At 37.5% G+C, this 26819-nt stretch overlaps 1 protein-coding gene, 1 long non-coding RNA gene and 1 other non-coding gene across 5 annotated transcripts; 1 reads left to right on the top strand and 2 right to left on the bottom strand.

The window, feature by feature from the left end:
* The first annotated feature begins 392 nt into the window (after positions 1-392).
* Positions 393-24619, top strand: AGGF1 (angiogenic factor with G-patch and FHA domains 1). 3 transcript variants are annotated; one of them, XM_041414687.1, is made up of 14 exons: positions 393-615; positions 1656-1752; positions 2256-2461; positions 3149-3295; positions 5543-5731; positions 14457-14808; positions 16343-16454; positions 17639-17690; positions 19683-19784; positions 20138-20303; positions 20538-20620; positions 21637-21764; positions 22620-22719; positions 23532-24619. In XM_041414687.1, the coding sequence occupies exons 1-14, from the start codon at positions 436-438 to the stop codon at positions 23730-23732; spliced, it is 2115 nt and encodes a 704-aa protein (XP_041270621.1). In that variant the 5' UTR covers positions 393-435; the 3' UTR covers positions 23733-24619. The 3 variants fall into 3 exon arrangements, with proteins under 3 accessions (XP_041270621.1, XP_041270620.1, XP_041270622.1); XM_041414686.1 differs by having other exon boundaries at positions 2253-2461; XM_041414688.1 differs by lacking the exons at positions 1656-1752; positions 2256-2461.
* A 43-nt stretch (positions 24620-24662) lies between these two features.
* LOC121341285 lies at positions 24663-26765 on the bottom strand. Its single transcript, XR_005953408.1, has 3 exons — positions 26578-26765; positions 25502-25585; positions 24663-24784 (listed from the first exon to the last, which is right to left on the bottom strand). It is a non-coding gene; the product is annotated as an uncharacterized LOC121341285 (long non-coding RNA).
* Positions 25787-25915, bottom strand: LOC121341310. The gene has a single exon (XR_005953413.1). It is a non-coding gene; the product is annotated as a small nucleolar RNA SNORA47 (small nucleolar RNA).
* Positions 26766-26819: the final 54 nt, after the last annotated feature.

The following is a 26819-nucleotide window of genomic DNA, read 5'->3' as shown; positions in this document are numbered from 1 at the left end:
CGGGAACCCTGAGGCCCACCACCACCACCAGCAGCAACACTGCCTGGCACGACCAAGCGCAGGTGATGGTGGAGGTCGGTAACAGAGTCCAAATACGTCGGTCGCGGAGACCGCCGCGCCTTTGGGGGCTACTGCTCATCCTTCATCTTGTCCCCGACGCCGCCGCTGCACCACGAGCCGGGAGCCTCCGCTCGCCCCGCCCGTCCCGCCGCGCCTCCGCCCCCGGCCCGGCCCGGCCCTTTCCTGCCCTGTGCGCATGCGCACTGCCGCGCGCTCGCCTTCCGGCTGCTGCCGGAATTTCTGGGCCCTGCGCCGCGCTCCCGCGCCGCGGGACGGGTCCTCGCGCGCCCCGCGGGACAGCTCTCGGTGCGGCGGCGGCGCCCGCCCGGAGGGCGGGCGCTGAGCTGCGGCTCAGGAGCGAGCGGGCGGGCGGCCATGGCGTCCTCGCCGGGCGCCGAGAGCCGAGCGGACCCGGGCGAGCAGGAGGTGGCGGCGGCGTTGCAGGCGGAATTGGACGCGTGCCGCACGCAGCTGGAGCGGGCGCGGCGGCGGCTGCGGCGCACCCAACGCCTGTACCGGCGGGAGCGGGAAAGCGGCGAGGCGCTCAGGAGGCAGGTGGGGCCCCCACCCCGGATACCGTGGCCTCCGAGCCCCCGGGCCGGGCGGCACGGAATCCCCGTGTCCGCCACTCCCCGACCCGGAGCCGCTCGGCCCGCTCTCCGCTTGTCCCCTCCTCCCGATGTACCCATTCCACACGGTCCTCAGCTCCCGGAGCTCGCCGGGCTCTCCTGGCCTGCGAGGGGCCAGAGCAAGTTTGAGGTTTCGAGTCAGAGCTTGGTGGTGAGAGCGGTAACGCCTTCTCTGCCACAGGGTTAGATTTGCAATCAGAAGGAAAAATTGCATGTAGTAGAGGGAAAGAGGTTTATTGAACGAAGTGTGAGGTAAACGAAGAGTGGCAAAACTTCTCTGTGAATGCTTACCGCAAAAGAGGGAAGTTTAGGGGAGCCCTCATTGCGGTGTACAGCTTCCTTGTGAGGGGAGGCAGGCGGGCGGCAGTGACCTCCTCTCTGGCAGAACCCGAGGGAACGGCCTCAAGGTGTGTCAGGGGCGTTTTAGATGGGATATGAGAAGAAGGTTCTTCACACAGGGGATGCTTGGGCAATGGAAGAGGTTCCACAGAGAAGCGATCACAGCACTAAGCCTGACAGCCCAGTGAGGGTTCGGACAATGCTCCCAGGCACATGGTGTGATTCTTGGGGTGTCCTGTGACTCTTGGGGTGTCCTGTGCAGGGCTGAGAGTTGGTGATCCTGGTGGGTTCCTTCTAGTTCAGAACATTCTGTGCTTTGCAAATGCCACAGTCATTATTACAGTGATCATTGCTTGAAATCCAAGTTTACGTGGTGGGCATTTAGGAATAACCTAAATGTTAACCTAAGTTTCTCTGCTCCTTTGTGACCAGAAATTGTGTTTCTTTATGCCAACCATTCAAGTACAAAATTGTCTTCCTGCCAAAAAAATCACTTGAAACACCTGTGGTGCCATTATGTTTTGTTTGAATTACAGTGTCCAAAATAGGCTGACTCTCTTTCCTGAGAGTCCATGGCAGACCATTAAAATGCAGTATTGTGTTTTCAAGATGCAATTTTTCTTCCAGGTAGAAGAACTCACTAAAGAAATCCACAATAGAAAGGAGAAAGATACGTCTAGTGTAGAAGTACAGACGGAGGACTGTGCTGCATGGTCACAAGCAGGTAGAGAGGGTGGTGACTGTTTAAATAGGGATATAGAGCAATATCTTAGTTTGAAAATGTTGTAATGTAGAATACATTTCAGGTCTAGTTTGAAAATGTTGTAATGTAGAATACATTTCAGGTCTGTATCCTTTGCTGAATTAAATTTAGTAACCTGACCTAATCTTTCAGATTCTTTCATATTCATTTGAGGCATTCAGGATAAAATGTAGCATGGACTAGCAGAATTCATGCCATTGTAATTTGTTACGTAGTAATCTCATGTTGCAAATATACATGCTTTACCAATTTTTGAAGTATATGAAAACAAGAGGTAATTTATTCAGTAGGTTTAGAATAAATTCAGAGTAGAGGCACTACCGAATATTTGATTTTCAGTAGACTACTTAATTGCATACGTTTCCAGTTTAAGATTTAGCATCCTTAAACTGCATTAGTAAAATACTGCCTTGCTAATTTATGCAATTTCAACTTCACTGTCTCTTCCCCCTCTACCCCAGCAGATTATTACTACTATGAAAATTATTACAATCACACTGATACTCAAGATTGTGCATCTGAACTACCAGTGCAGCACAGTCACGGGAGTGAAGGCATTGAGCATAATTCCACAGAGGAATCAGAGGCAGGTGTTAATAATCCGCTGAGGAAGTATAGCACCAGAGCTATTGAAGGTGGAGAAGAGGAACATTTCGTCCAGAATTCACAGGTTTTTGGACTGTCTGGAGTTTTACCGGTTTTGAAATCAGTATTCTGTTAATATTCCATGTAAAAGATGTGTTTGCGGTCCTGAGAGCTTTATACAAAATTATTCTTTGTGATGGTCTAGTCCTGGTCATACCCTCATACTCCGAAACTAGTTCTTTTTGTAGTAGGTTCCAAGCGGAGCACCCTCTTAGATTTGTGTCTTGGAGTTTGAGCGTTTTTGTAAAAAGGCATATATATCCTGCATGGCCTGGAAGTGAGATCTTTTTTATCAGCAGAGTATGTCCAGTATGTCCATGCTGATTTTCCTAAATAGTGCTTTTTATTTTTTCTTCCATTGACATAAGGAAGCGAGATATAAGGATAAGGACATTTTGTGGTGGGTTGGTTTTCTTCCCTGCTCTCCAGCCTTTCCTTAGGTCACTCAGTTTGAGTTTGTGCCTCAGCAGCTAGCAGCTGAAATGGAGCAGAGGGCAGAAATCTGTCTTAGGAATGCTCTGAAAGATGTTTCCTGTGTGTATTTTTGGTGTGAGTCACTTTTGAGTAAAGCTGGGGAAAAACGAAAGACACAGGCTGAAGTCTTGGTCCTGTTGAAATCAGTAGAGTTTACCAGTAAACCACAGCCAGATTTTTGCCTTCTGAAACAGTCCAGGTTCATAGAGCACTTACCTTTCTTGCTTTCTGTTATCAGGAGACACAAGAAACTTCAGTACCAGAAGGTTCTTTGGCAGAGAGCTTGAGAGCTGCTGCAGAGGCTGCTGTTTCACAAACTGGATTTATATATGATGAAAATACAGGATTGTATTATGACCATAGCACTGGATTCTACTACAATTCAGTAAGGATCGTTTCCAAAATCCTTGGAATTTTTTGTCTATCAAAAAGGTTTTGTTAGTAAAAGTTGATATGAGCAAAGAACTAAGATACAAACTGATCTTATATTTTGAAAAACAGGTTACTGAAAATGAAAATGAATAGTGTTAGTGTTAAAAGTTTGTTAATTAGTTTATTAATTATTTCAGTCAAAGATAGCAGGCTAAGATATAAGTTTAGATTTTAATTCTGTTTTTTGATGTCTCGTAGGTCTCTTAAGTTACTTGGCATTATACAAATTGTATGTTATAAAGCTGATCTGTAACTCTTTCAAACCTGAAAGCTTGAGCTTAAAGATGTCTTGTTTAGGAAAAAACATACTTCTGAAGTAAGTCTCCACAGTGAAAAGAGTAATGGGAGAAAATACACAAAGTGTTTGTGCCTTTACTTGAGTACTGTTACCACCTAGTTTGTTTCTACAGGAAAAGAAAACACTTCTTTTAGAAGTGTTAGAAGACGTTTAGATGATGGGTTAGAATTTCTTAATGGTTACTTTTAGCTATGCATTTTTATATAGCTTTTGCAAAGGTTTTCTTTTTGTCCTATGAAGTGTGTATATATATACAGATCCGTGGATAGGTATGTATACACTGTACTGCACTGAGAACAGAGAGTTTGTTTGCAGTGTTATATTCAACTCAGCTGTAAAAAATGCATGTGGTATGTAACTGTTTGTTTTCAGGATGCTTCTGGACTTAATTTTTAAGTTCTTAAAGGATACCATTGGTTTTGACATCGTTTGTGGATATAGTTATACATAAATGTTTGGGGCTATAGATTACAGTTTATGGTAGAATTATCCAAAAGAATATCTTTTCTTGGTACATAAGTGTTCTGAATTACAGGAAATGTTCTTGCATTGGGTTTGCTGGCCAAATTCTGATGATAGGGCCAGGGACTGCAGAGGTAGCCTCCCTGAGAGAAGGCCAGGGGCTGCCTGGACGTGGCTCGTTCCTCTGTAGGGCACAGCATGGCTGTTAGAGAAGCTAGTGGTGCCTCTCTGAAACCAGTGCAAGAAGGGGCACAGTGGAGTCTGTAGTGGGGGTTGAGTGTGAAAAATAACCCTGTGAACACCAGGGACAAAGAAGAAAGAACAGGAGGAGGTTCTCCAAGCACCAGAGCAGCCAATTTCCTGCAATCCATAGAGCAGACCATGTGGAAGGTACTCATACTACAGTCCATGGAGGATCCCACACAGAAGCAGCTCCTTATGATGCCTTCTTTGGCTACCTAAAAACAGAGACCAGACAAAATTAAGGGAACAAAAAGCAGTTATATTTATTGAAGGGCCTTCAGGTACATTTAGGGCAGACAAAGCCCCCCAGGGACTACACCCAGAATGGACGACAGGTTTTTATACTTACATAAATTTGATCTATTTGCATTTTGGGGGTTAATCTTCCAATGACAGTATCAGGTAATGAAGTCATTTACCTCAAGTTTGCTTCCACCCACAGCTCACTTTTGTTTACATTTCTCAGGGCCTGAGACAGTGAGGAGTCCTTGATTCCCAGGCCTGGAGAGGAACTGTTTTGTCTGGCCAAAATGAGAAAGCAGTAGCTAACACTCTATATGGAGTTTAGAGCTATATGCTAAAGAATTGCAGGATTACAGATATATGGGAAATATAAAAGCTAAAATCCTAAGGCACCACATAGGGGACTGGAGTGCCCATGCCAGAGCTGAGAGCCCATCTCCCTGGTAGGAGCTGTGGCCTGTGGAGGACCCATGCTTGAAGCAGTCCTTGAAGATCCCATGCTGGGCAGGGGAGAAGTAGCAGCAGAGAGGGACTTTTCATTAACTGATCTCAGCCCCTCTACTCCTCATTTCACTGCACCACTCGGGTGGGGGAAGGCAGGGAGAAGAGCTGGGAATGAAGTGGTACCACTGAGCTTGTGAAAAAGAGACTGGATGTTTTTAATTTGATCCTTATCATCCAGCTGTATTTTAGCAATTTCCAAGTCGAATCTGGCTTGCCCATGATAGCGACTTTTGTCTCTTGACCCATGAGCTTTCCATCTTATTTTCCTTACCAGTCTTGTTGAGGAGGAGAGTTGACAGTGGTTGGATGGGCATCTGGTAGCCATCCAGGATAAAGCCACCACAGTTCTTTCATTTTATCAAAATTCAAATGTGGTTCTTTATTAATCAGATGTTTCTTTGAACAGTATTTGTATTGATGTGATAACATTGTTCTTCATTTCCTAAAAAGGAAAACCAACTGTATTATGACCCAGCAACTGGAATTTATTACTACTGTGATGTGGAAAGCGGCCGATACCAGTTTCATTCACGAGTGGATCTGCAGTCTTACCAGGCCTCTGGTACTAAGCACACCAAGGATAAAAAGGGGAAAAAGAAGAGAAAAGAACCAGAGTGGATTACTGCAGATGAGTATAAGGTAACCTTAGAACTGATAGACAGAAAATGCAAAAGCTGTTGGGTTTTTGTTCATGATGCAATTTATAGGCTGTGGGGCTTGGTTTTATGCAGAGAATGTATGCTTTATTTTTTTAAACTATTTAAACATACTTAAACTGTATACAGCAGGTTGCTAACATATAGTTAGTGTTCAAATAACTTTCCCATTGATTGATTAAGGATGAAACTTTTAACTTGTATCCCCTCACTTTTTCAATATATTTTCAAATACTACCCAACTGTAAAGGAGTCTTAAGCTGAGTGTCAGTGAAGTTTTTTGAATAGCAGGCACACTAGAATGAATTCAGTGTTGTGTGGGCTGGATTTACATGAGAAATTCAGTGGCAATGTCTTGGGCTTGGGATTTTGGCTTGTGATGTGGTGTTGGTTTTTTGTTTGGTTGGGTTTTTTCAGATTCACATTATGAACCAAAAAAAGCAAATTTTGAAAATATGCACAATCCTTTCTCTGTGACTGCCTTCCAGAGTGTAGTCCATTGCCATTTTACTGTATCTCTGCTATCATTTGGGATTGGTGTTTTTGAAGTTCTCTTTCTTTGCATATTATGCTCTCCTGTTGATACTTGTTCACTGTATTTTCATTGTCATTAGTGTGTGGATAAGCTGTACAGCTTAATAAATGCCCATTGTCATTAACATATATTTTAAATTGCAAAATTTTTCTGAGTGCGAAGAAAGCATATCATGTGGTGTGCTGTCTTGAAAAACATTACTGACTCCTGAACACTTAGAAGTACTGACACAGCTATTAAACCTCAGGAAGCATTTCCATTATGAACACACTTATTGATGTTGAGTTCTATTCTGTCAATTTGTTTTATTATTTTAAGATAAAATTGAATATATTGAGTTATCTTTGGTTTGCATTCTTCAAAGCTGTTGCTTTAACCAATTACATAGTTTCATTATGTATGCCTCAGACATGCAGATTGGTTCTGAAATAATTACATTACTGTCCAGATACCTGTACATAATAGTCATATAACATCAGTGCACAGTTAAAAAATTTAATCAGGAGTGAGGTCTTCGGAAAGACTTGAAAATGGAAACTATTAAGAAAAAGTGTAATTAGGTTAAATGCATAGTGGTTGTTGACTGATTACACATTTTATAAACAAACTGTGGATAATGAAGGAATTTCTGCTTCTTGAGGAAACTTCACGTGAACCCTTCCATTTGGAAAGCTTGGTCTGGGTACTTAGCAACACTAAGCATAATGATTCTTTAGACTTCAGAGAACAGAGCTATGGCAGTGGAAGTGCAGTTTTACCAGCACCCAGGTTCGTGGCCTGCTCTGTGCAAATGCTGAATTAGCATTCTGCCACTCTCAAAAGGCATTGGTCAATACAGAACTTGATCCATCATGTGCCAGGAAAGAATCATGAAAAGCTCATAGACATAAGTCTTTATCGGAAACAGATTAATAGGTCTCTTAAATTTAGTTCTGTGATGAACTGTTGCCTAAACCAACAAGAGTGTTTATAAAAGTTCTAAGCCATGTATAGCTCTGACCTATCAAATAATGTTGCCTACTTTTTAGACCCCCATCATAGTAATAAAATCTGTAATCTGATTATACTAGAAATAGAGGTTTGTTTTAAGCTTACTTTATACCAGTGTTTTTGTTTAGATAGTCTTGTTAACAGATCTTTTCTGTGAGACTTCCACAGTCACAAGGTAGGAGGTAAACATCCATTTTTTTCTTGTCTGTTTTATTGATGGCAAACTGAGTACTTTGCTTTATTTGTGAATTAATTTGTTTGACCAGCAAGGTAACAGGGAAAACATTTAAAGTATACTCTAGTGCACAGATCTTTTCTTCTGTGAATAGTGAGTGAAAGTCTATGTCAAAGAAGTAATCATGGTCTTTTTAATATTTTTAAACAAAAACAGGGAGAATACCAAATGAAACATAGGACACTCTCCATTTTAAACGTCAGAAGTAAAAGAATGCCTTTCTGTTAGTGCACTTCTTTGTAAATGAACTGCTGGATTTAGAAGAAAAACTTACTGATATAGTTTACATAGCTGAGTTAAAACATTTTATTCTTGTACTGTGGTTATTAATAACTTAAACATTCCATGGTACATTAGTATAAAGGATTAAGATTTTCTAGAATAAAATATGGTATTTTTCTGTTATAAAATGGGAAAATTAGTTTATAAGCTGCACAGTCAAGTGCATAGATGCATGGTATTTTTTGGCAGTATAATTGTTGTCCAGTTTAGTCTTGTATTGGCCAAGGCACTAATTAGTTCATAGCAGAATAAAACTAAAAACATCTGGTTTTAAATAGGACTTTGTAGTTGAAGCATTGTATATTGAAATGCTTTTCTCCAAACGTACTGCTCAGCCTTCTCTCTTTTCTTCTCCCTGAATGCTGTTTAAATTATCGAAGTTATAACAATGCTTTTGAAGACTACTACCTCATTACTGCTTTTCCCAATTGCTTATTAAATTGTGCTGCTAGCCTGAAAAATGGTCCCAACATTGCCTCATTTCTTTACCAAAGTAGGTTTTTACTTGTCTTTCTTTTTCTACAGATGGTACAGGTAGGAGAAGGGTTTGGATTAATGCCTGGGCTGTGGACCACTAGTGTTCAGGGTGTCCTTCTGGAGCATGTCATTCACCCCATGAACTTGAAAATTCTTGGGTGAAGCTGAGGTGGTTTATAAGAATATCCATGTAAAGCAGAGGAAGACAGCAGTACTTACAGAATCATATCAATTTTTTCTCTCTTTTTCAGTTAAAGGTATAAATGTAAACAATTATTTATAGATATTTATAATTACTTAGAAATTGCCAAATACAAGAAATAAGGAAATTTAGCAGTTATGTGTGTTGAAGCATATATTTCTAGGTAGATGGTATTAGTAAGCAATGGTTTTTACCAAGATTGCATGTGATTTTTGAATGACTTAAAGTTAGTACCTTTTTTTGTTTAAAAAACTATTGTAGCTGGAACAATCCATTAACTTTCTGTTTCTGGTCACAGGAGGGTTTTTTGTTGTGGTTTAATTTCTAGCTATTGTGAGGAAGTTCATGTACTCAGCTATCTTATATACAGTATTTATTTGCAAGTAGGAAACTAGGATACTTAACACTACAGCAATAGCAAGTGAGTTGTCAAAAAATGTTGTAGTATTCTTAAAGAAAACCCAATATAATTCTGAGAATGTAAAGGATAAAATTAATATGTTAAAATATTATTGCATTTTTAAAAAGGTGAATAACCTTTTGAAAAACAAGAAAATACTCATAAGTGTTGGCTAATATCAATGGAATTCTAATTGTAAAAAACAGCAGAGGGGAAAATCATGTGCTTACTATCATCTGGGGAATGTTCCTAATTCATACAAGAACTTTCCTTAAGACATCTTGCTTTCCAGTCATAAACTGAAACTATATTACAAAGTTTTCTTTTGACTTGTGAAACAAAGTATGATATCTCTACTTGCTTGCTTTGAACTGACAATCAGGATTTTTTTTGCCAGGATGAAGTGTTAGCGTCTATGCAGGTCATATAAAAACATTGGTAGCATACCTTGAAACTTTTAGACATACAGTTTAGTTCTGGTATCTTTTTGTAGGGGTAACTCAGAAAAAAGACAGGACAAGTAACATGGTCTTTTCTTCTGTACAAGAAAAACCTTTAAATAAGTAAATTTGGAAAAATTTAAAAATTTTAAAAAGGTGACATCAGTGATAATAGGATCCCTGACCAGTATCAAGATCCAGGGTTTCCATACATTCCAGTTTGGAGAGTAGACTGTGTGCGGTAGTGATCCTGCAGTTCTACTTGCTGCATTGGGGCTGTTAGAAATACATAGCAAAATTTAGAAGGAAGTTCTGCACATGCCATTTTTTTTTTCATAAATTGTTTTTAAATTTTTTTTTTTTTTAATTTTCAAGCTACCACCTACTAAATTTTATTTCAGTGTAGTACTCAAAATTAACTTTTACCATGTTCTTTTCCGTTAATAGGTTCATCATAGATACTTCTGTAGAAGAGGCAAGGTGGTTTTAGCAGTGTTTCCCATAGAACTCTTGAAGCAGTGATTTTTTTACTTTTTTTATCACATGTAGTTTACTTTTTGCTGATATTCATCCCATCTTTAGGTACGTCAGTTGACAGAAACCATGGCTAATCTGAAGATTTCTTCTTTTGGATTGGCACCTTCTGGTAAAGGTAGAGTTGAGACAACAAACACACATTAGTCCATGGATGTTTACCTTTCACCTTGATATTTTTATTAAAGAAAAAAGAATATCTAGTAATTGATGTTTAGGTAATTTTTTTCCTAAAGGAATTAATAAATTATTTAAAGCTATTTAATCAAAATCCATTCACCTGCAAATAACTTTGAAATAGATTTAAAATACTTTGTAAGTAACATCTGAAGAAAACTTTGATGGCATTCTAGAATATTGAGAAGTGTTTAGCATCTCTGTATAACATAAAGGGTCTGGACTAAAGAAACTATTCATTCTTTAGGTACAGTTATTTAATTCAGAGCTGTCCACCACCAGTGTATAAAATGGCTCCTGTATGCTGTAGGAAGAGGGTTTTTTTTTCTGGCATTTAATTAGATTTTTTGCACTGGAAAATTGAGTATTGTGTAGGGTGGATGAGAGTAACTGAAGTACTTGTGGAATGATTTTAGCACATGAAAGCTTAGTCATTCAAGTGAAAGAGCTATTTTTAAGTGTTAGAAAATATTTCTTCAGTAAAATACTGAATTTGAAATTAATTTCAAATTGAGGGTGTCAGTGCTAGAGGTATACTATTCAGTCCTGTAGAAGAGTGCTGAGAGCAAATGAATCTGCTATATCACCTACTGAACTTCTAGCAGACCAAAAAACAGGCTACACATTTGAGAAAAGTTGTATCTGTCCATATTTCTCTGCTTTGTATAAAATAAATTTAGGAAAAAAAAACAGTTTAAACAATGCAGTTCTTCAAATTGAGCCAATTATGCTCACAATAATAAGTTCCCATGTATGGGGATGCTGAATAATTGCATGAACATGCATGTTGGTCAGCCATAGTACAGAAAAACTGAAGTTTTGAAAGACAAGATGTCTTGCTCTGTAACAGTAAAGCAAAAGGTATAGTTAAATGCTTAAAATACTTCAAAATTTTTATTAAAAACAGTTAAATGACAATGATAATATGTATTTTCTAAGTAGGACAGTCTGCATTTCAACAGGTGGTAATCAGTAGTTTGTGGCATATTCTCTATAAAGTAAAACCATCAATTCCACTCATATAAGCATGATTTGTTATTCTTACAAGATCAGTCCTCATGGAACACATAAATATCCTGATGTCAAAGTACTTTTTGCTGACTTTGTCAGGGATGCAGAAATATGAACCACCTCAACTCTGTAGTTAAAAAGTAGTTTATTATCTATCAGATTGATCACACCTCTCAGCTTCAGCTTAGTGAGAAAAATCCCAGAGATCGTGGTAATACCCAGTAGATATAAAATTTTTCAAAGCTGGATCACATTGAATCTATCCATGTCTAACTCATGACTGTTGGTGTCAGTCCAGATGTATTGGGCAAAGCAACAATGAAAAAATGTATGTGTATGAAAAAATATCATGGTGTAAAAAATGAGCATGTACTTGCACACTTTGTGTCCTGTGGCATGAGTTTGGGATGAAAAGTTAGGTAGTCACTGAGAAATTAAGTACATTGCTAGAAGTACAGGGTACACTAGTACCCTGAAATACTGCACTAGTATTTACCAAATTTTGTGCTTAATGCCAGTTCCTGGTTTGTAAGTGCTGACTATGTGGAGGCAAGGCATTAGGTGCTGTTTCCCTAGTACATGCTACACGTGTTCTGTATTAGTACTGGTAGTCAGCCATGGTTACTCCAGTCAGCAGCTGAGCCCCAGACAGCTTCTCACTCACTCCACCAGCAGCAGGATTGGGAAGAGGATTGGAAGGACAGGAGTAAGAAAACCTGTGGAATGAGATATAGCCACATGCGCAAACAAAAGAAAAAGCAATAAATTAATTCACTGCTTCCCTGCCTGGGCAGGCAGGAAAGCATGGCTCCAGCACAGGTAATGGTGACAAAGGCCAAATAGTCAACATCCCTTCTGCTTCCTTGTCCCTCCCCCAGCATTTATTGGCAAGCATGATGCCATATGATATGGGATAACCTATATAGCTGATCCCCATGTCCACAGGGTGTGTCTTGCTTCCAACTCCTTGCACACTCCCACCCTCCTTGCTGGTGGAGTGGAGCAAGAAGCAGAAGAGGCCTTGGTTTGTGTAAGTGCTACTCAGCAATAAGTTAAAAAAAACCTCTGTATTATCAGCCACATCTTCAACACAAATCCAAACGACAGCCCTAACTAGGCACTGTGAATAAAATTAGCTTTACCCCAGCCAAAACCAGTACATAGTCATACATAATGGAAAAGGATTTCTGCAACACGAGATTGTGTCAAATCCTATAAGGTTCATCCAGTATTTGTATGCTTAATGTTTATACATTTTGTCCAGATGTACATTTTAATACAGATCCATGAAATCATGAAGTGCTCAAAATCCATACTCAGTTTTAAAATTCTTGATTTCATACAAGGTTTTAAAATGTGAAGACTGCATTTTTATCAGTACTCAACTATTTAGTTTATTTGCTTTCTTAACAGTTGAATGCAGCAATTGTGAAAAAATATAGAAACTGCTGAGAAGAGGCTTAATGGTCATACTGGCAAAATCATAGAATGAATGTATGTGTGGAATCCTTGGTCTGTTTATAAGACTTTTTTGAAAAATTCCTGGTTTCAACACAGAACTAAGAGTCTACTCTTTAGTAGCCAGGCTTTGAAACAGCACCTTTTTACTTTCTAGTTTAAAATATCTGAAATTATGCTAAAAATCATGGAATATCACGGGCTTCACTGTTGGAATTGAACGGTTGGACCCTTGTACTTGGGCATCAGTGCATCAGTCGTATCTTTTTTTGCCTTGCTTGTGATTTGAGCAGATGGTGTAGTTTCTTTGTTTTCAGATTAGATTAGATTAGAATCTAATGAGCTACCTTTTTTGTTTACCCTGTTATAGAAGTAATATGTTTTAGAGTGCAGAACGCCTTGGTATGTTTGGTATCAATATAATACCCGTACCAAACATAAATATAGACAAAACACACTGAAAAATATAACTCATGAAAGGAAAAAACAGATTTTCCCAAAATATTTCTAATGGAATTAATGTGTTTGACATGTCTAAACTGTGTAGGCTTATTTGTGGCAGGATTACTACTTTTTTTGTTTAAAATAAACAACACTACACAGCAACCTTGCTATCCTGTTCCTTTCTATTCAAGAACTTAGGGGATTCAGGGAGAAGGGCTAGTGTATTATAGAGAAACCCTGAACAAACCAATAGTCTTTCAGTTAAGGCATAAAAGCCTTTTTTTAAAAGCATTGTTTTTACCTGAGAACCTGCTGTCTTACTGAAGGTGTTTCAAAGGTACACTCTCCTAACCAACAGCTGAAAGGAATTACTGTGTTTGTCATACTCTGTAGCACTGATGTGTTTTAACAGTTCTGAAAGTGCTTTAATTTCCGTTATATTAAACATTCACATTATTTCACTTAACTTTAAATGGAAACGCATGGAAGAAAGGATGGAAAGAAAGGATGCATTTTTTTTACCTGTGGTGTTGCAATATTTGATACAATTCAAGGCAATTGAATGCATTTACTCTGAACTCAAAATGGCACATAATTTAATCTGAGATTTTATTTATCTTTTAAAGCTACTTCTGTTCTTTCTCTATTTTCTCTTTGTTTTCCTTCTTTTATTTTTTTAACATAGTTGTCAAGCAACTAGATTGAGAATTACATTTTCAAGGTACTCTGGTAAAATTAGTATGAAACTTCAGATTTCTCAGTTTAAAAGAGTTGTTTGTTTTTTTTTTCCCCTGATGATGAAATAAGTGAAAGTGGAAGAACCTGTAATGATCCAATCTGTCTGATATTCAGTAGAGAAACTGAGAAACTTTTTGCAGTAGAAAATGGATTTTTAGTGTAACTATTTCACATAGCATAAGTTAAGCTTGTACTCTGTCTGCTGTCTTGATTAAAGGCTCTGTTAAAGATGTGGTTTTGAAAGGAGGAAGAACAGGTCTATAGTTAAAGCATGAGTGAGCATTCCAGATATTCTGGACTCTAGTAATAAAAAAGAAGACAAAAACAGGAGGAAGATACAATGAAGATCAGTTAAAGACCTTCTAAGCAAGTTGCAAGAATTGAATAAGAGAGGGACAGAAGTGAGTGTCATGAAAGTGAAATAGGAAAATATTCAAAGTGATGTTGTACAAGTTTGAAAATGAGGACAAGATTCTAAAGTTTCTAAACATTTCTAAAGTGTGAGAAAAGAGTGACATTTAGAAGAGGAGTAAGTGAAATTTAGAAGAGGAGGGCAGTCACACTTTCCCAAATAGAAGATGGTCTCAGTCGCATCTAACAGGATGTGAAAATATTTTCACTGAAATGTAAAAGTTCTGCTGACTGCATGTGTAAAACTTTCTGGAAATAAACTGTTTCTTAATAGTTCTAAAAATAATTCTTCCTAAGTGAAGAATTTACTTCCAGACTATTCTTTAGAAAAACTCAATCTGTAAAGACTGTAACATTGTATAACTCCCCTCCAGGATTTGGACACAGAAGAGCAGAAATCATCTAACAGTCTGAATTGCTTTTCCACCACCGAGCAAGTAAGTTCTACTGAAGAAGATGAGTCTCCAAATGTACGAAAGAAGACTAAAATGGACACAAAACCACTAAACAGTCTAACAGCCAAAGAATCCATTTCTACAGATGGTATAAATTCACATTCGCACAAAAGTACACCAGACACTGCAGCATATACAGATGACAGTAGAACAGCAGACACAGAGAGTGAACCAGAAGAAGGTGAAATTACAGATTCTGAGTGTGAAACCTACAGTGAGGAGGAATTAACAAGTGAAGAAACTGATGATTCAGAATACTCAGAAAATGAAGGTGAATTATTGTGGATTATATATGGTATTACTGTATTTTTCCAGAAGCCTGCTAAAAAAACCAGTTTGGATAATTTAAAAAAATATATAAAAGCATGTGACTTGAGATGCTTTGAAAACATTCTATATGTTACCAGCATTTCTTTCCCTCTCTTCACTTGTACAAAAGTAAGTAGTAGTTTTTATAAAAGCTGTTACTGATGCAACATCTGTGCTTGTGTAGAAACCTCAGGGATTGCAAAAATTTGGTTTGATTGGGAAAGTGAAAGGAGAAAAGAAACTCTGCTGCTAAAATAGGGGTTCTAGACCAGTAATTCACAGTAATTCTGTGTATTGACTCTCTTAAATTAATATACAGTATTTTTGATACTGTTTGTAAACCATCATGTGCAGTTGAATGCAAGATGGCTCTACTGTGGTGAAAAGCAGCATGGAGTAGTCAGTACTAGTTGAAATCCTATTTTGTGTACATTCCAGTGGCAAATTGTGAGAAATGGATATAGGCACGAAACCTGTATACAGTTTTATACCAAAGTGTTCTGCTAGGTCCTTAAAAACAACCAAAAAAAAGGAAGGTAAACTCTGAAAAGCTTGATGCAGCCAGTCAAAACTAGGGATGTGCAAAGGATATTCCAAATCATAGACTTAAATACAGCCCAGAGAAAACTGTATTGTAGCCTGTGCCCTGCTGACAGTTTATTGTCAGTTAGTTTCTTATGTTTTTATTACTTAACTGCTCAGATTGTAGGTGATTAATGCTAACCGAAATGTGCTTGGTACCATCAGGCTTTCAGACTAAATCTTTTCTTAATATCCAATTTGGCAGTAATGCTGAAGTAATAAAAACTGGGACAGTTTTTCTTCCCCTAGTAACTTTTAAGGTAGTGTCTTCTCATCTGTTCCTGGCTGAGGTCATTGGAGAGTGTTTCTACAAATGTACATCCAAGTACAGAATTCATACATCTGTCAGAGTGTAGTATCTTAATACAATAATCAGGCAAAAAAGCATATGCATCTGTAGGTTCTGTCTGTTATTTTTTCTTATCCATGTTGATGAATAGCATTCCTAAGAGAAAAAAACAGTAAACATACATTTGACATAGAAATTGTCAGATACAAAGTTTGATGTGCGGTAGGTTTGTGGTGTGGTGAACAAAAAGGTGCTGCCTTTTCTCAAAGTAAAATTGTTTTCTAATCTGTAGCAATTAATGATCCATAAATTTATAGTAAACTAGTAAATTTTGTGAATGTATGTATATTTCACTGCTGTAACTAAAGAGTTGTCCACATGTAAACCGGAATTAGGAAAACATTTGTAATACTTTGGTTTGCAGTCAGAAAGCCTTTGAAACAACAATCTCATCAAAGTTTTCTCTCAGATGTTGTTACACATTTCTTTTCATGAAAGTTGTATATTATTCAGCCAGGTAATGGCTGAAGGTTTTCAGTTTTTTGAAAGCAGACTATAAAGTTAAAACTGAAATGTATTGGTAGTAGTGGTGGTGGTGATTTTTTTTTTTCCAATATAATTACAGATGAAGAAAAGATCTGGCCTCCTTGTATCAGAGTAATTGTAATAAGATCACCAGTTCTTCAGACGGGATCACTTTATATTATCACTGCTGTGAAATCTGCTACAATTGGAAGGTAAAACTGAATGAAATTTTATATTTTGATATATATATATCAAACTACCTATCTTTGAAAGCTGTGGAAAACACTTAGGATTGCTTGTCTCTACTCTTCATGCTTGTCTTCCTAGCCTGCAGCAGTTGTGAGGTAGTCAGAGTTTGGTTAGTCCATAGTAAGAAATTCAAGTCAGGTCACATAATAACATGTCCTCATGATAATGTAACAGCATACACACAGAGCCCCAGTGGCAGTATAGCTGCAAGCCCTTCTTTGAGCACTTGTTGCATAGAAAGTAAATTTTGTCCCAGGCCACTGAAGTACTTTTTTTTCAGAAATGGTAGAACACCCTTCAGAAACCCAGGATCACTAGGAAACATATCCTAGGCTTCCTCACACCTTCAAATTTCAGTAGGGTTTGTTCACTGGCTTTAGATAATAAACTGGTTTGTGCTTGACTGTATGCATTCTTACAGTTTTAAACCGGGTTTGTTCATTGTGGATGATGAATTTATTGATGATGTAAAGCTTTCTTCCGTGCTTACTTGAAAACCTTACCCTGGAAAAGCTGTTTCTGTCTAATGCTGATAGACATATTTTGATTTGCTCTTAAAGGTTGAGGCATGTGTGTGAAGATCAACAGGCAACTGTACTTTGAATTTGCATATAGGTCTTGTACTAGCTGCATTCTTTCTTAATCCCTTAGTATAAGAATGTAAAACACAAATCCCTTCTTCCTACTGTTTCACTGTTTTGATAACAAAAAATGCAGACAGACCAAAACTCACCCTGTACAGATTACTCTTTGTTTACTTGTATTACTTGCCTGATGAGACCAAGAGTTCAACTTCACCATGGAACACGGACACCAAGATGCACTAAAGAGCCTGAAGGATGCAGAGTTCAGACTGTTAAAGGCATTGCATGACAGTTCAGCTAGAAACATCAGGTTTATAGATAAGAATTTATTGGTACTGTTTGATCATTTATTAATCATCTGCTTTGTATAATTTATATGAAGGGACCTGAAGGAAGTCTTTACCTTGTATATACAGCAACACAATGTTTTCTGTCTGTAAAAAATTCCCAGTAGCTTAGAACAGAAATACAATATTACAGTTCAACTGTATATACCTTTCATAAGCCACTTAAAAGACCTATTTATACTTTGTTGTGATTTGTGTATCAACTTGCCTTTCCAGAGAAAAAGATGTTGGACACACACTTCAGATTCCTGAAGTTGGAGTCAGTAAGGTAACTCTTGTTCATATCTGCTGAATGGTGGATCAGAAGACATAAATGTATGAATGAAGCTTTAGATTTTATGGCTTTAAATTTGGAACATCGTGTTAATTTTTTGAAAGAACTTTCGGAATGAGATATGGGTTTAGCCAGACTTAAATTTAGAAAAAAGGAAAACATACTCTACTTTACTGAATGGGAACTTAACACAAACAACGTGTTTTCAAAGTCTTTGAGTCTTTAATTTTGTGGTTATTGAACTTGAGGAGAAATCCTGTTCAGTACTAATGGTATATAAAATTTTGATGTTAGATAGTAAGAATTTCTTTACCAAGTAATGCAATCCTTGCAGTCATGCTCAGCGCAAAAGGGTTTCTTTTATTTTCTTTCAAGCAACTGTGGAAATTATGTACAGGGGGTTTGAAAAATTAACAGAATTCCTTTCAATGGTGGATTGAATGGAAATTTTAGTTATAAATTCTGTGCTCTGTTTTGCTAAATACTTCAACATAGACCCTAAATACCGTACTTCTAATAAAAATAAAACTGTAGATTGACAAAGTTGTGTCATCCACACAAAAAGTTTGTTTAAAAAATCTATAAATTGAGGTATCTCATGAAACACAATTTACTATGTCTATTTTAAATGACAGTTCTCATTCATCAGCTGCTATATTTCATACTGAATAATTTCTGGAGTAAATACTTCCCTGCTATTAATAACTTTTTCAGGCATGTGTTTGAAACTGGGCAAATAAAGAAGCAAAGAAGCCAAAAGGCTTTTATTTTTCTGTAATGTTACCATTTTAGTACTTCACAGGTACTGATAGTTTATATAAGAAGTTACTTTTCAGATAAGGCGTCAAAGGTGAAAAGATAAATTACATATCTGCAGAAATAGAAAGTTATGTACTGGTTTGTTTTCCTCTCTAGTCTTACTTTTTAGCTGTGGTCAACTTTGGTGTTTGCTTTTCTTGAGTGGAAAGTGAGATTTACAAAAAATGCTTTTAGTTCTATTCAGTAAAGCAGAAGTAGAAAATAAAATGTCTATTGAATGAACTAGTCAGTCTGCATCATTATGGGAGTGTTCCATGTAGTAAAAAATGCTAGCCAATCTGCAATTTTTTTTTTAACTTAAAACAGCAACTACAATTGCACTAATCTGACAAATTTGAAACAGTCACATCTCAACAGCCACTTCTCTACACTTACTGCTTTTACTGGAAGCTGTAGTAGGTTGGAGAAGTTGATACTTTAGTTTGTTTGGTGGCCTTTTTTGGAGGTGGTACATATCTTTATTAATTTGGCCAGGGGTTGCACTTTTTCTGGTCTGTGGGAGCAATACCTATATAGAAATGCAAGCAAAAACAAAAAACAAAAAAAACCAAAAAAAAAACAAACAAAAAAAAAAACCAAAAAAAAAAAAAAACCACAACCACATTATTAGTCTCAGTATCAGAAAGGAGATAAAAGAAACAGCAAGAGATTGTTACTGATTGTGTCCTAAGTATTAAGATGCAGGAGAAGGTGAGTTATGTGAAAGTTACAAAAGTATGGCATTTAGGGAGTTATTTTAGAGACGAAAGATCAAGTAAATGGAAGCAGAATGAGATCTATTTTTAAATGAGAGTGCTATAAAATGCCTTAAGAGCAAAAAGCCTGTTATTTAGAAGAACAGTTAAGAAAGCTATATTACTGAATCTTGCAGTTCTTTAAGTAAAGCATACTTGCCATATTGGAAGAATATAGTTGTCCAGTACTGAATCAGTTTATGAACAAAATCATTACATTAACTGTATACATTAATTCATGCTGTTGTGGCCCATTCATTTACATTTCACAAGAATGAAATCATAAAATGTGAAAACTTTATTAACTTAAGAGTACCAGAGCCACTCATTTTAAAGGTCTCAAAATACATTCTGTAATCTTACTTTAAAATAACATTTAAATTGTTAAGTATTCACTTAACAAGAACATTTAACTTAGGCTTCTATTTGTCAGTTTCATGCAGAAGTATATTTCGACCATGATTTGCAAAACTATGTTCTTGTGGATCAAGGCAGTCAGAATGGAACAGTTGTTAATGGAAATCAGATACTCCAGGTGAGTACCTACTGTTTTAGTGCTCTGTATATTGCAGAGAACTAATCTTGTGGTCACTTTAAATGTTTTATGGCAAATCACTTAAAATGCCATTGTATGTCTTCTTTCATACATTAATGCCTGCCTTGGTTCCCTTCTGATTTTAGGGCTGCTTGGGAGTACTTAATGTTTGGTTATACTAGAAAAAATCCACTATGCTTACAGTTGCTAGAGTGAAATACCCACTGTAGTTAAACAGTTGCCTACGTTTGTGAGACCACACTAAACTACTGAGTTGTAAGCAGTGTGCATGAAATAGAGTTTGTGTCCTTCATGAGTTTTTAACTTAGCTGCAAAACTTTCTTTTGGTGTAGCCTAAAACAAAGTGTGATCCCTACGTCCTGGAGCATGGAGATGAGGTGAAGATTGGCGAAACTGTGCTTTCTTTTCATATTCACCCTGGCAGTGATACTTGTGATGGATGTGAACCAGGACAAGTTAGAGCACATCTTCGCCTGGACAAGAAAAAAGAGTCTTCTGGTTAGTAATATTATCACAGGATACATTTTTTATTATGGCTGTTTACTTGATAAAAATAATAATTAGTTCAGTTTTCATATAATTTTCTTGTCAGCTGGTGATAGTTGTACATAATGATGTATTCTTGGCATATGCATCTGTGTATAATAATGTCAGAACAAAAACTCTCATTTGTCTTAGATTCAAAATGTTATATTAGTAATTACAAATTCAATCCTGTGTTCTTCCTTTTAGTTTGTCCAGCACTTAGCAAAGAAGAGAGAGAGCTAGTCAGAAGAAAAGCATTAAAACAAATACGGGTAAAATATGGTTTACAGGTGAGTTTACAGTAGAAGTCGATTAAGTTTTGTAATCTTGTGGTTCTTACTTTTTTTTTTAAGTGCTTTGTGATTCCTATTTTAAGCCATAGACTTCATTGAATAAGGGAGGTTTTCAAATGCCCTAAAACTTAGCATCGTTTGTCTTTTATACCCTAAATAATTATTCTTTACAAACCTCTGCAAAGAAAGATGATGATAAGAGAGCATGAATGTTCCACTGAAAATTAGAAAAAAAGATGCTTTCAAAGTGTACAAGATTCCTAATCTTTGGAAGTCAAGATTTTGCAAGACACTTCTGTTTTTATTTCTGTAGATTAAGTTTTCACTGAGTTGCAGCTCTGTCTTTCATTTGGAAAGGAAACATAATGAGCAACTGAAAAAATTATGGAAGGGAATGGGTACTTTTTCAGGTCTTTAAGTCCATAGAAGAATACTAACATGAACATACAGGCAATATAATATATATGTATTCAAATTACTTTTATGGAGATAATTTTAACATGCAGTTCCTTCCAGCATTTGTACTAAGTATTCATGTAGAAAACAGAATGCCATAGTTCTTTCAAGTTCTTCAGGTACCAAAATAATACTGATACAGAATCTGTAAACCTACTTAATTTTGACATTTATTCTGAAAAAAAGTAGGTGCTGAGCAACAGGCTAAATGGTTATATAGAAAGCCAGTGGCATGTGCACATGATTTTCTGCTTAATACGGAGAGATTGACTCGTCATACCAAGAGAAGATTCAAGAGAATCTGTTATTTTATTTACAGCTTATGAGAAATTACTGAATTTGGCAATGTTACACGATGATGACAGTAATATGGTTTACAAGGTATGCCTGTAAGCTAAGAAAATACTAAGTGAGGACTGCAGGTTTTGTTGCAAGATTCAGGATTAATAAAAAAGGCTGAAGCTCCCATACTTTTGGACGGGAAAAGGAAGTTAACAAAAATAAAGAATTTAAACCCTGCTCTTTTTGTCTTGATGCGATGAAATCTACTTGGAAAGAATATAGAATATGAAGACAACAAGGCAGTGAAAAATCCAAAGTACAAAGACAGAGCAGGAAAACGCAGAGAAACCATTGGAAGTGAAGGAACCTTTCAGAGAGACGACAGTTCAGCTTCTGTTCATATGTAAGTTGGGGGTGGGGGAAAGTATCCCCCATGCCCTTCTCTTGTGAATCTTAAAAAAATTATAATGAAATAAGTATCAATTTGTTACTAGCATGCAGTTCATTAAATTACAAATTACCTGTATCTATTGTGTTAGGAAAGCTAGAAAATTTTAAGCTTTTCACACTTCCCATTTCAAGTGCTTTTATTTATTAACTCATCACCTTCCATATAAAAATATATGCAAGGTGAGGAGTTAAGGATGGCAGTAAGGATGCTAACATCACTTCCTTACCAACTCAAAAATGTAAAGAACTCTCCAGCTGCACTAGTGACATCTTCAATAGTGTCTGTTTTTCAAGTGGTTCAATTTTTATTTTTCCTGTTCAGTCCCAGTAATAGTACACATGCAGGTTTTTCACCTGCAGATTTTCACCTGCAGCTTCCCTCACTGTCAATATCCAGCCACTCACAGGACATGCATTTACCTCCCAAATGACACTTGATGTTGTTACTTTGCCTCTAGCTGTAGTTGGGTTTTTTTAAGCAGCACGAACTTGCAGGTGCATGTAAATTGATAAAAGGAAGTGTGAGATGATGAAAGAGGTGCAGTAGGATGATTTGGCAGTGATACTGCTTTTTCCATATTGTAATGCATACCCTCCTACCCATGATGTATCTTTTAACTCCTAAAGCAAGCAAGTAGTTCAGGAGTTTTAAGAAAGCTGATAGTGACCTGAGGCTTGTTCTTCTGGATGACTCTTCATGAACTGATTCCTGATTTCTGCATATATTTCTGTTGCACATTTCTGTTGTTCAGTATTTGAAAGCATACTCTTTGTATTAACTCTTGCTTATCTTAAACTTTCTTCGAAGTGAAATCAGCAACAGCAACAAAGGACATAAAATGTTGGAGAAGATGGGATGGAAGAAGGGGGAAGGTCTGGGAAAGGATGGTGGTGGCATAAAGGATCCGGTAGGTCTTTCTGGTTTTCACTTGAGACAAAAATAATAGGAATGTATTTGTAGTGAAAAGTATCTAATTGTATGCCACTATTCATTTGAAACTTACAAAAAACCTGGTTAAGAAGGAATAATCTCAGTAGAACTAATCTCAAATTATTTTTTCTTTGACTAATGTGGTATTTTGAAATTTTTCAATACTGTTGTCCCTTCACTACACTGTGTTCATTAGGAAACTAAGCAAAGGAGGACAGACAGCTTCTAGGCATTTAATTAATAATCTCATATTTGGATACAAAGTCTGAAGGAAAATTGGAATAATTTAAGTGATGTGATCTGAAGATCGGTTTAGGGTGGAATTCTTTCTTAGAGGCTGACGTAGCACAAAAATTGAACTAGATGATGGGCATTGAGAGAGAAAAAGCTAGCAGAAGTCACTATAGCCAGCAAGTTGTGGGCCTCTGTGGCAGCCATGTTAGCCCATTTTTGTCACCAGAGATGTGTTGTCTTTTGGCAGTAGCACTGCTTAGAGCCATACCATACCCTGTGTTGTCAAACTAGCCAGCATAGGGATCATATGCCGCTCACTCAGTGAGGTGTATTTCACCGTAATTTTTGTGGCAGGGGACATTATTTAGGACTAGATCATAGTTCCAGAAATGCTGGTCTGACACATCATTTTCATGGTACTGTTCATCTAGGTGTTTTAGAACATGAAAGAGAAGTGCTTGGGGAGAGGGGGTGGCATGTGTATTAGAAAACCAGAATTTGTAGTATTTAGAATACCTAACTTGCAATTACAACAGTATTTCATGTATTTGACAGATCCAACTGGAGTTACATCAGAAGCATGCAGGTTTAGGTACTGGAAGACCGATCTCAATTGAAGATGTTCAGCTTGTCCAGAGCAAGAATAAAAAGAACTGGGATAAAGCAAGAGAGAGGTTTGCTGAAAACTTCCAAGACCCTAAATCACAAAGGGATACAGCTAAGAGTACACTGTGGGTTAGAGGGACTGTAGACTGAACTATCTAGTCCCACAGCAAGGTAATTCCTAAGTATAAATAGTTGGGAGAGAATTTATTTTTTGCCTTTGCTAAAGCAGGAGTTTGGTTATATGTAAAATACAGTTGTGGAAAAACTTATTCAAGATTAATTCTGTAATGTTAATTGGTTTTCTGTAGTCTTCATGCTTTTATACACATTTTTAATATGATATGAATGGAGTTCAGAGGGATATTCAAATTTAAGTACTTGAAAATTATTTTCATCAGAAACAGGAATCTTCTGTTGTGTTTTTACACTTCACAGAAAGTTACGCAAAACAACTGTTACACTTAAATATGATACCTTTAACACTTGAACAGTGGTTTAAAATCAAGATGAAGAAATAAATCCCCCAGATCCCTAGTAAAAAAAGTACCATATTGCTGTTTCTTCATGTTTGCCATTAAGTGCTTGACAAGAGGCACACCATTTAAATTCATACATTTCAGTACTAGCTACATGTCTCAGCATACATCTGGCAAAGGAAAAGGGGGGAAACGGCTTGTTTTTAAATGATTCATCATTACTGTTCAAAAATACCATACTCCATGAAATAAACTACCAGCATTAGTGAAGAAAACAATGTTCAGAGACAGCTTGTAGCAAAATTTTCTTCTGTGAAGAACTTGAGATTTGTTTAGTAAATCTGTATCACGCCTTTAAAAGAGGAGGTATGTTTAGAAAACTGCCGTCTGTTTGTATTTATTAACTTCTTTTTCTGATACATCCATTGCTGGCAATGGAGTCTATGCCAGAAAAAAACAACACAAAGAACTGATTTTTGATGGGGAAGGATTTCCAAACTGAAGCTAAACGATTGGTATTTACTGAATGTTCCTAAACACAATAAATCATTGTCAATTTAAGCAGTGTGCTTCTTTTAAACTACCTTGTTCATATGTTGGATAGGAGGGCTCCTCTAAAATGAGTAGAACTTAATCCAGATTTGTTCAAGTTGAAGTTCTGATACTTATCCAAGGAGATGTGGTAGTCTCACCATCCTACCAGATCACGCACACAACTGTGAAGCACTGTGGAGTAAAAGCAGAACAAGTTACCAGCCACTTGTCTTAATCTAGACACATACAGTATAAAGCAAAAGGTCCAATATTTTATTTAAATTATGAAAGTTGCCCAAGTTTACAACCTGAAGTACACCTCACTTCTGCAGACAGAGGTAAAAATAAAATTATACGCACTCAGTGCATGGAGCAGCATAACTAAAATTAGGTCGCTGTTTGCCTTTGTAAGTTAGTTTTCTACTGATTTAGTGACAGACATGTATTATTGCTGTTGCAATAAGATACAAGTATTGCTGTATTATGTACTTTGGTGCTGCATTCCTTTTTATTGGCAACTTCACATTTTCAGAGGCTTTTTGTAGCTGTGAAAAAAATGTTTTTCTTTAAGTTCTGGTCTGTACTTGTTAAGTTTTAGTTCACCATTCATCTAGAAACCTCTTCCTGCTATCAGGAGGAAAAAGCCCCTGTATGCTAAAAGAATGTTTTTGCTTTTCTTTTCTTTTTACTTCTGTAGTCTTCAAAGTCAATCAAACTATAGACCTTAATGTGGTGTGCGCAGGAACCACAGCTTTCCCTCTCCCCAGTTATTCAAGTGTAACAGCTGTAAGAACAGTGAATCAACAAGTTTGCATTTCATGAAGTTTTTGAAGTAAGACATCATTTGCCTTCTGTGAGAGGCATGGTCTCACACAGTCAAGACTGATTGCTTTCAGTACTGCAGCTTACTCTTTCAGCAGTTCCATATAATGGGCTGAAGCTTAGTCTTGGTTCAGTGTTGGTGCAACAAATCCTATTCTCTCTTGATGCTGCCTAGGGAAGTGGAAAAAACAGTACCATTAATACACAGATTGTTAACAAAACAACTGGAGGTAAGTCTGAGTAATCCTCATCAAGCAGTTGTGTGGCTTTGAGTAGGAAGACTTGTATTGCACTAAATAGGACTTTTCGTCCTTTAGTGACCTCTTACAATGAGTGAGGTGAAAACCACCAGTGGTGTGCAGGCCTTATGTGCAAATGCAGTACTGCTTTCCCTCATGTCAGAAGGGGAACATGAGTTGCTATTGCACTATTACAATTTCGGAGGCTATAACCAGTAAGATACAGCATAAAGTTTAACTGTCTTACCTTCTCAGTCCTCCAACCATCCTGTTGCCTTTCCCAGCTTATGATACTTCATAAGTTCCTAAGTTCAAATTGCCTTTTTATACAGCCAAAGTCAAGTTGCAGCAGTTTGCTTTATATATAAATACTATTGGTGAATACATATAATCCTAAAGTTCTTAAGGATAAAATGAATCAGTTTATATAAACAGTTTTCTGTAGTCCTACAGTGAATTTTGTCAACTTAGCAAACATACTTCTGAAATATAAAATAAAGAGTAGTAGGTACATTCTTAAGAGCTGAACCATCCAGCTGGTGCATAAAAACATGGAGTGCAATGTTGTGTGCAAGGCCTTGAACTATCTGCATATGAACTGCTTTTACAAAACATAGCATAGGATGAAACTGGAGTGTTTGTTCCAGCAAAGCTGCTGCATCTGGTTGTGTGAAGGTTGTGTGAAGTTAAAGACTGAAGCTTTCTACCAGCAGATGAATCCACGGCAGCAGGAAGAGAGGTCGAAACCAACATCTTAGTTACTGAAAAGACATACTGAAGTGCATTCCAGTGGATTTTTTTCTGTGTGATCTTTTCCAAGTGCTGTGATCTCTTAACGTGGGATTTTTTTTCTCAGCGAGTTTCTGATTTCTAAACGAGTTTCACCTTATTTTAATCCAGCAATGCCTCTGTTGATGAACATACCTGCATACAGCTTTACAGGAGCAGTGATCCTTGTTCAGCCCTTCAGCGCACCGGGGCACCATCCGCTCTCCTCCATCCGTGCCCAAGTGTCCTGGTATCATTTCAGCGCTGCAAACAGGACACATGCTGCCGCTCCTGCAGCTGTTGGTTTAATAGGGCAGGGGGAAAAACGGGGCTGACGGCCTGGCTTCCCGCGCTGTGCCCGGGAGGCCGCGCAGCGAGCCGCGCCCAGCGGCACGCCC

This window comes from Onychostruthus taczanowskii, unplaced genomic scaffold, assembly GCF_017590055.1.
Source record: "Onychostruthus taczanowskii isolate IOZ18803 unplaced genomic scaffold, ASM1759005v1 scaffold46, whole genome shotgun sequence".
Lineage (NCBI taxonomy): Eukaryota > Metazoa > Chordata > Aves > Passeriformes > Passeridae > Onychostruthus > Onychostruthus taczanowskii.
This window is presented reverse-complemented; position numbering and strand designations above follow the sequence as displayed.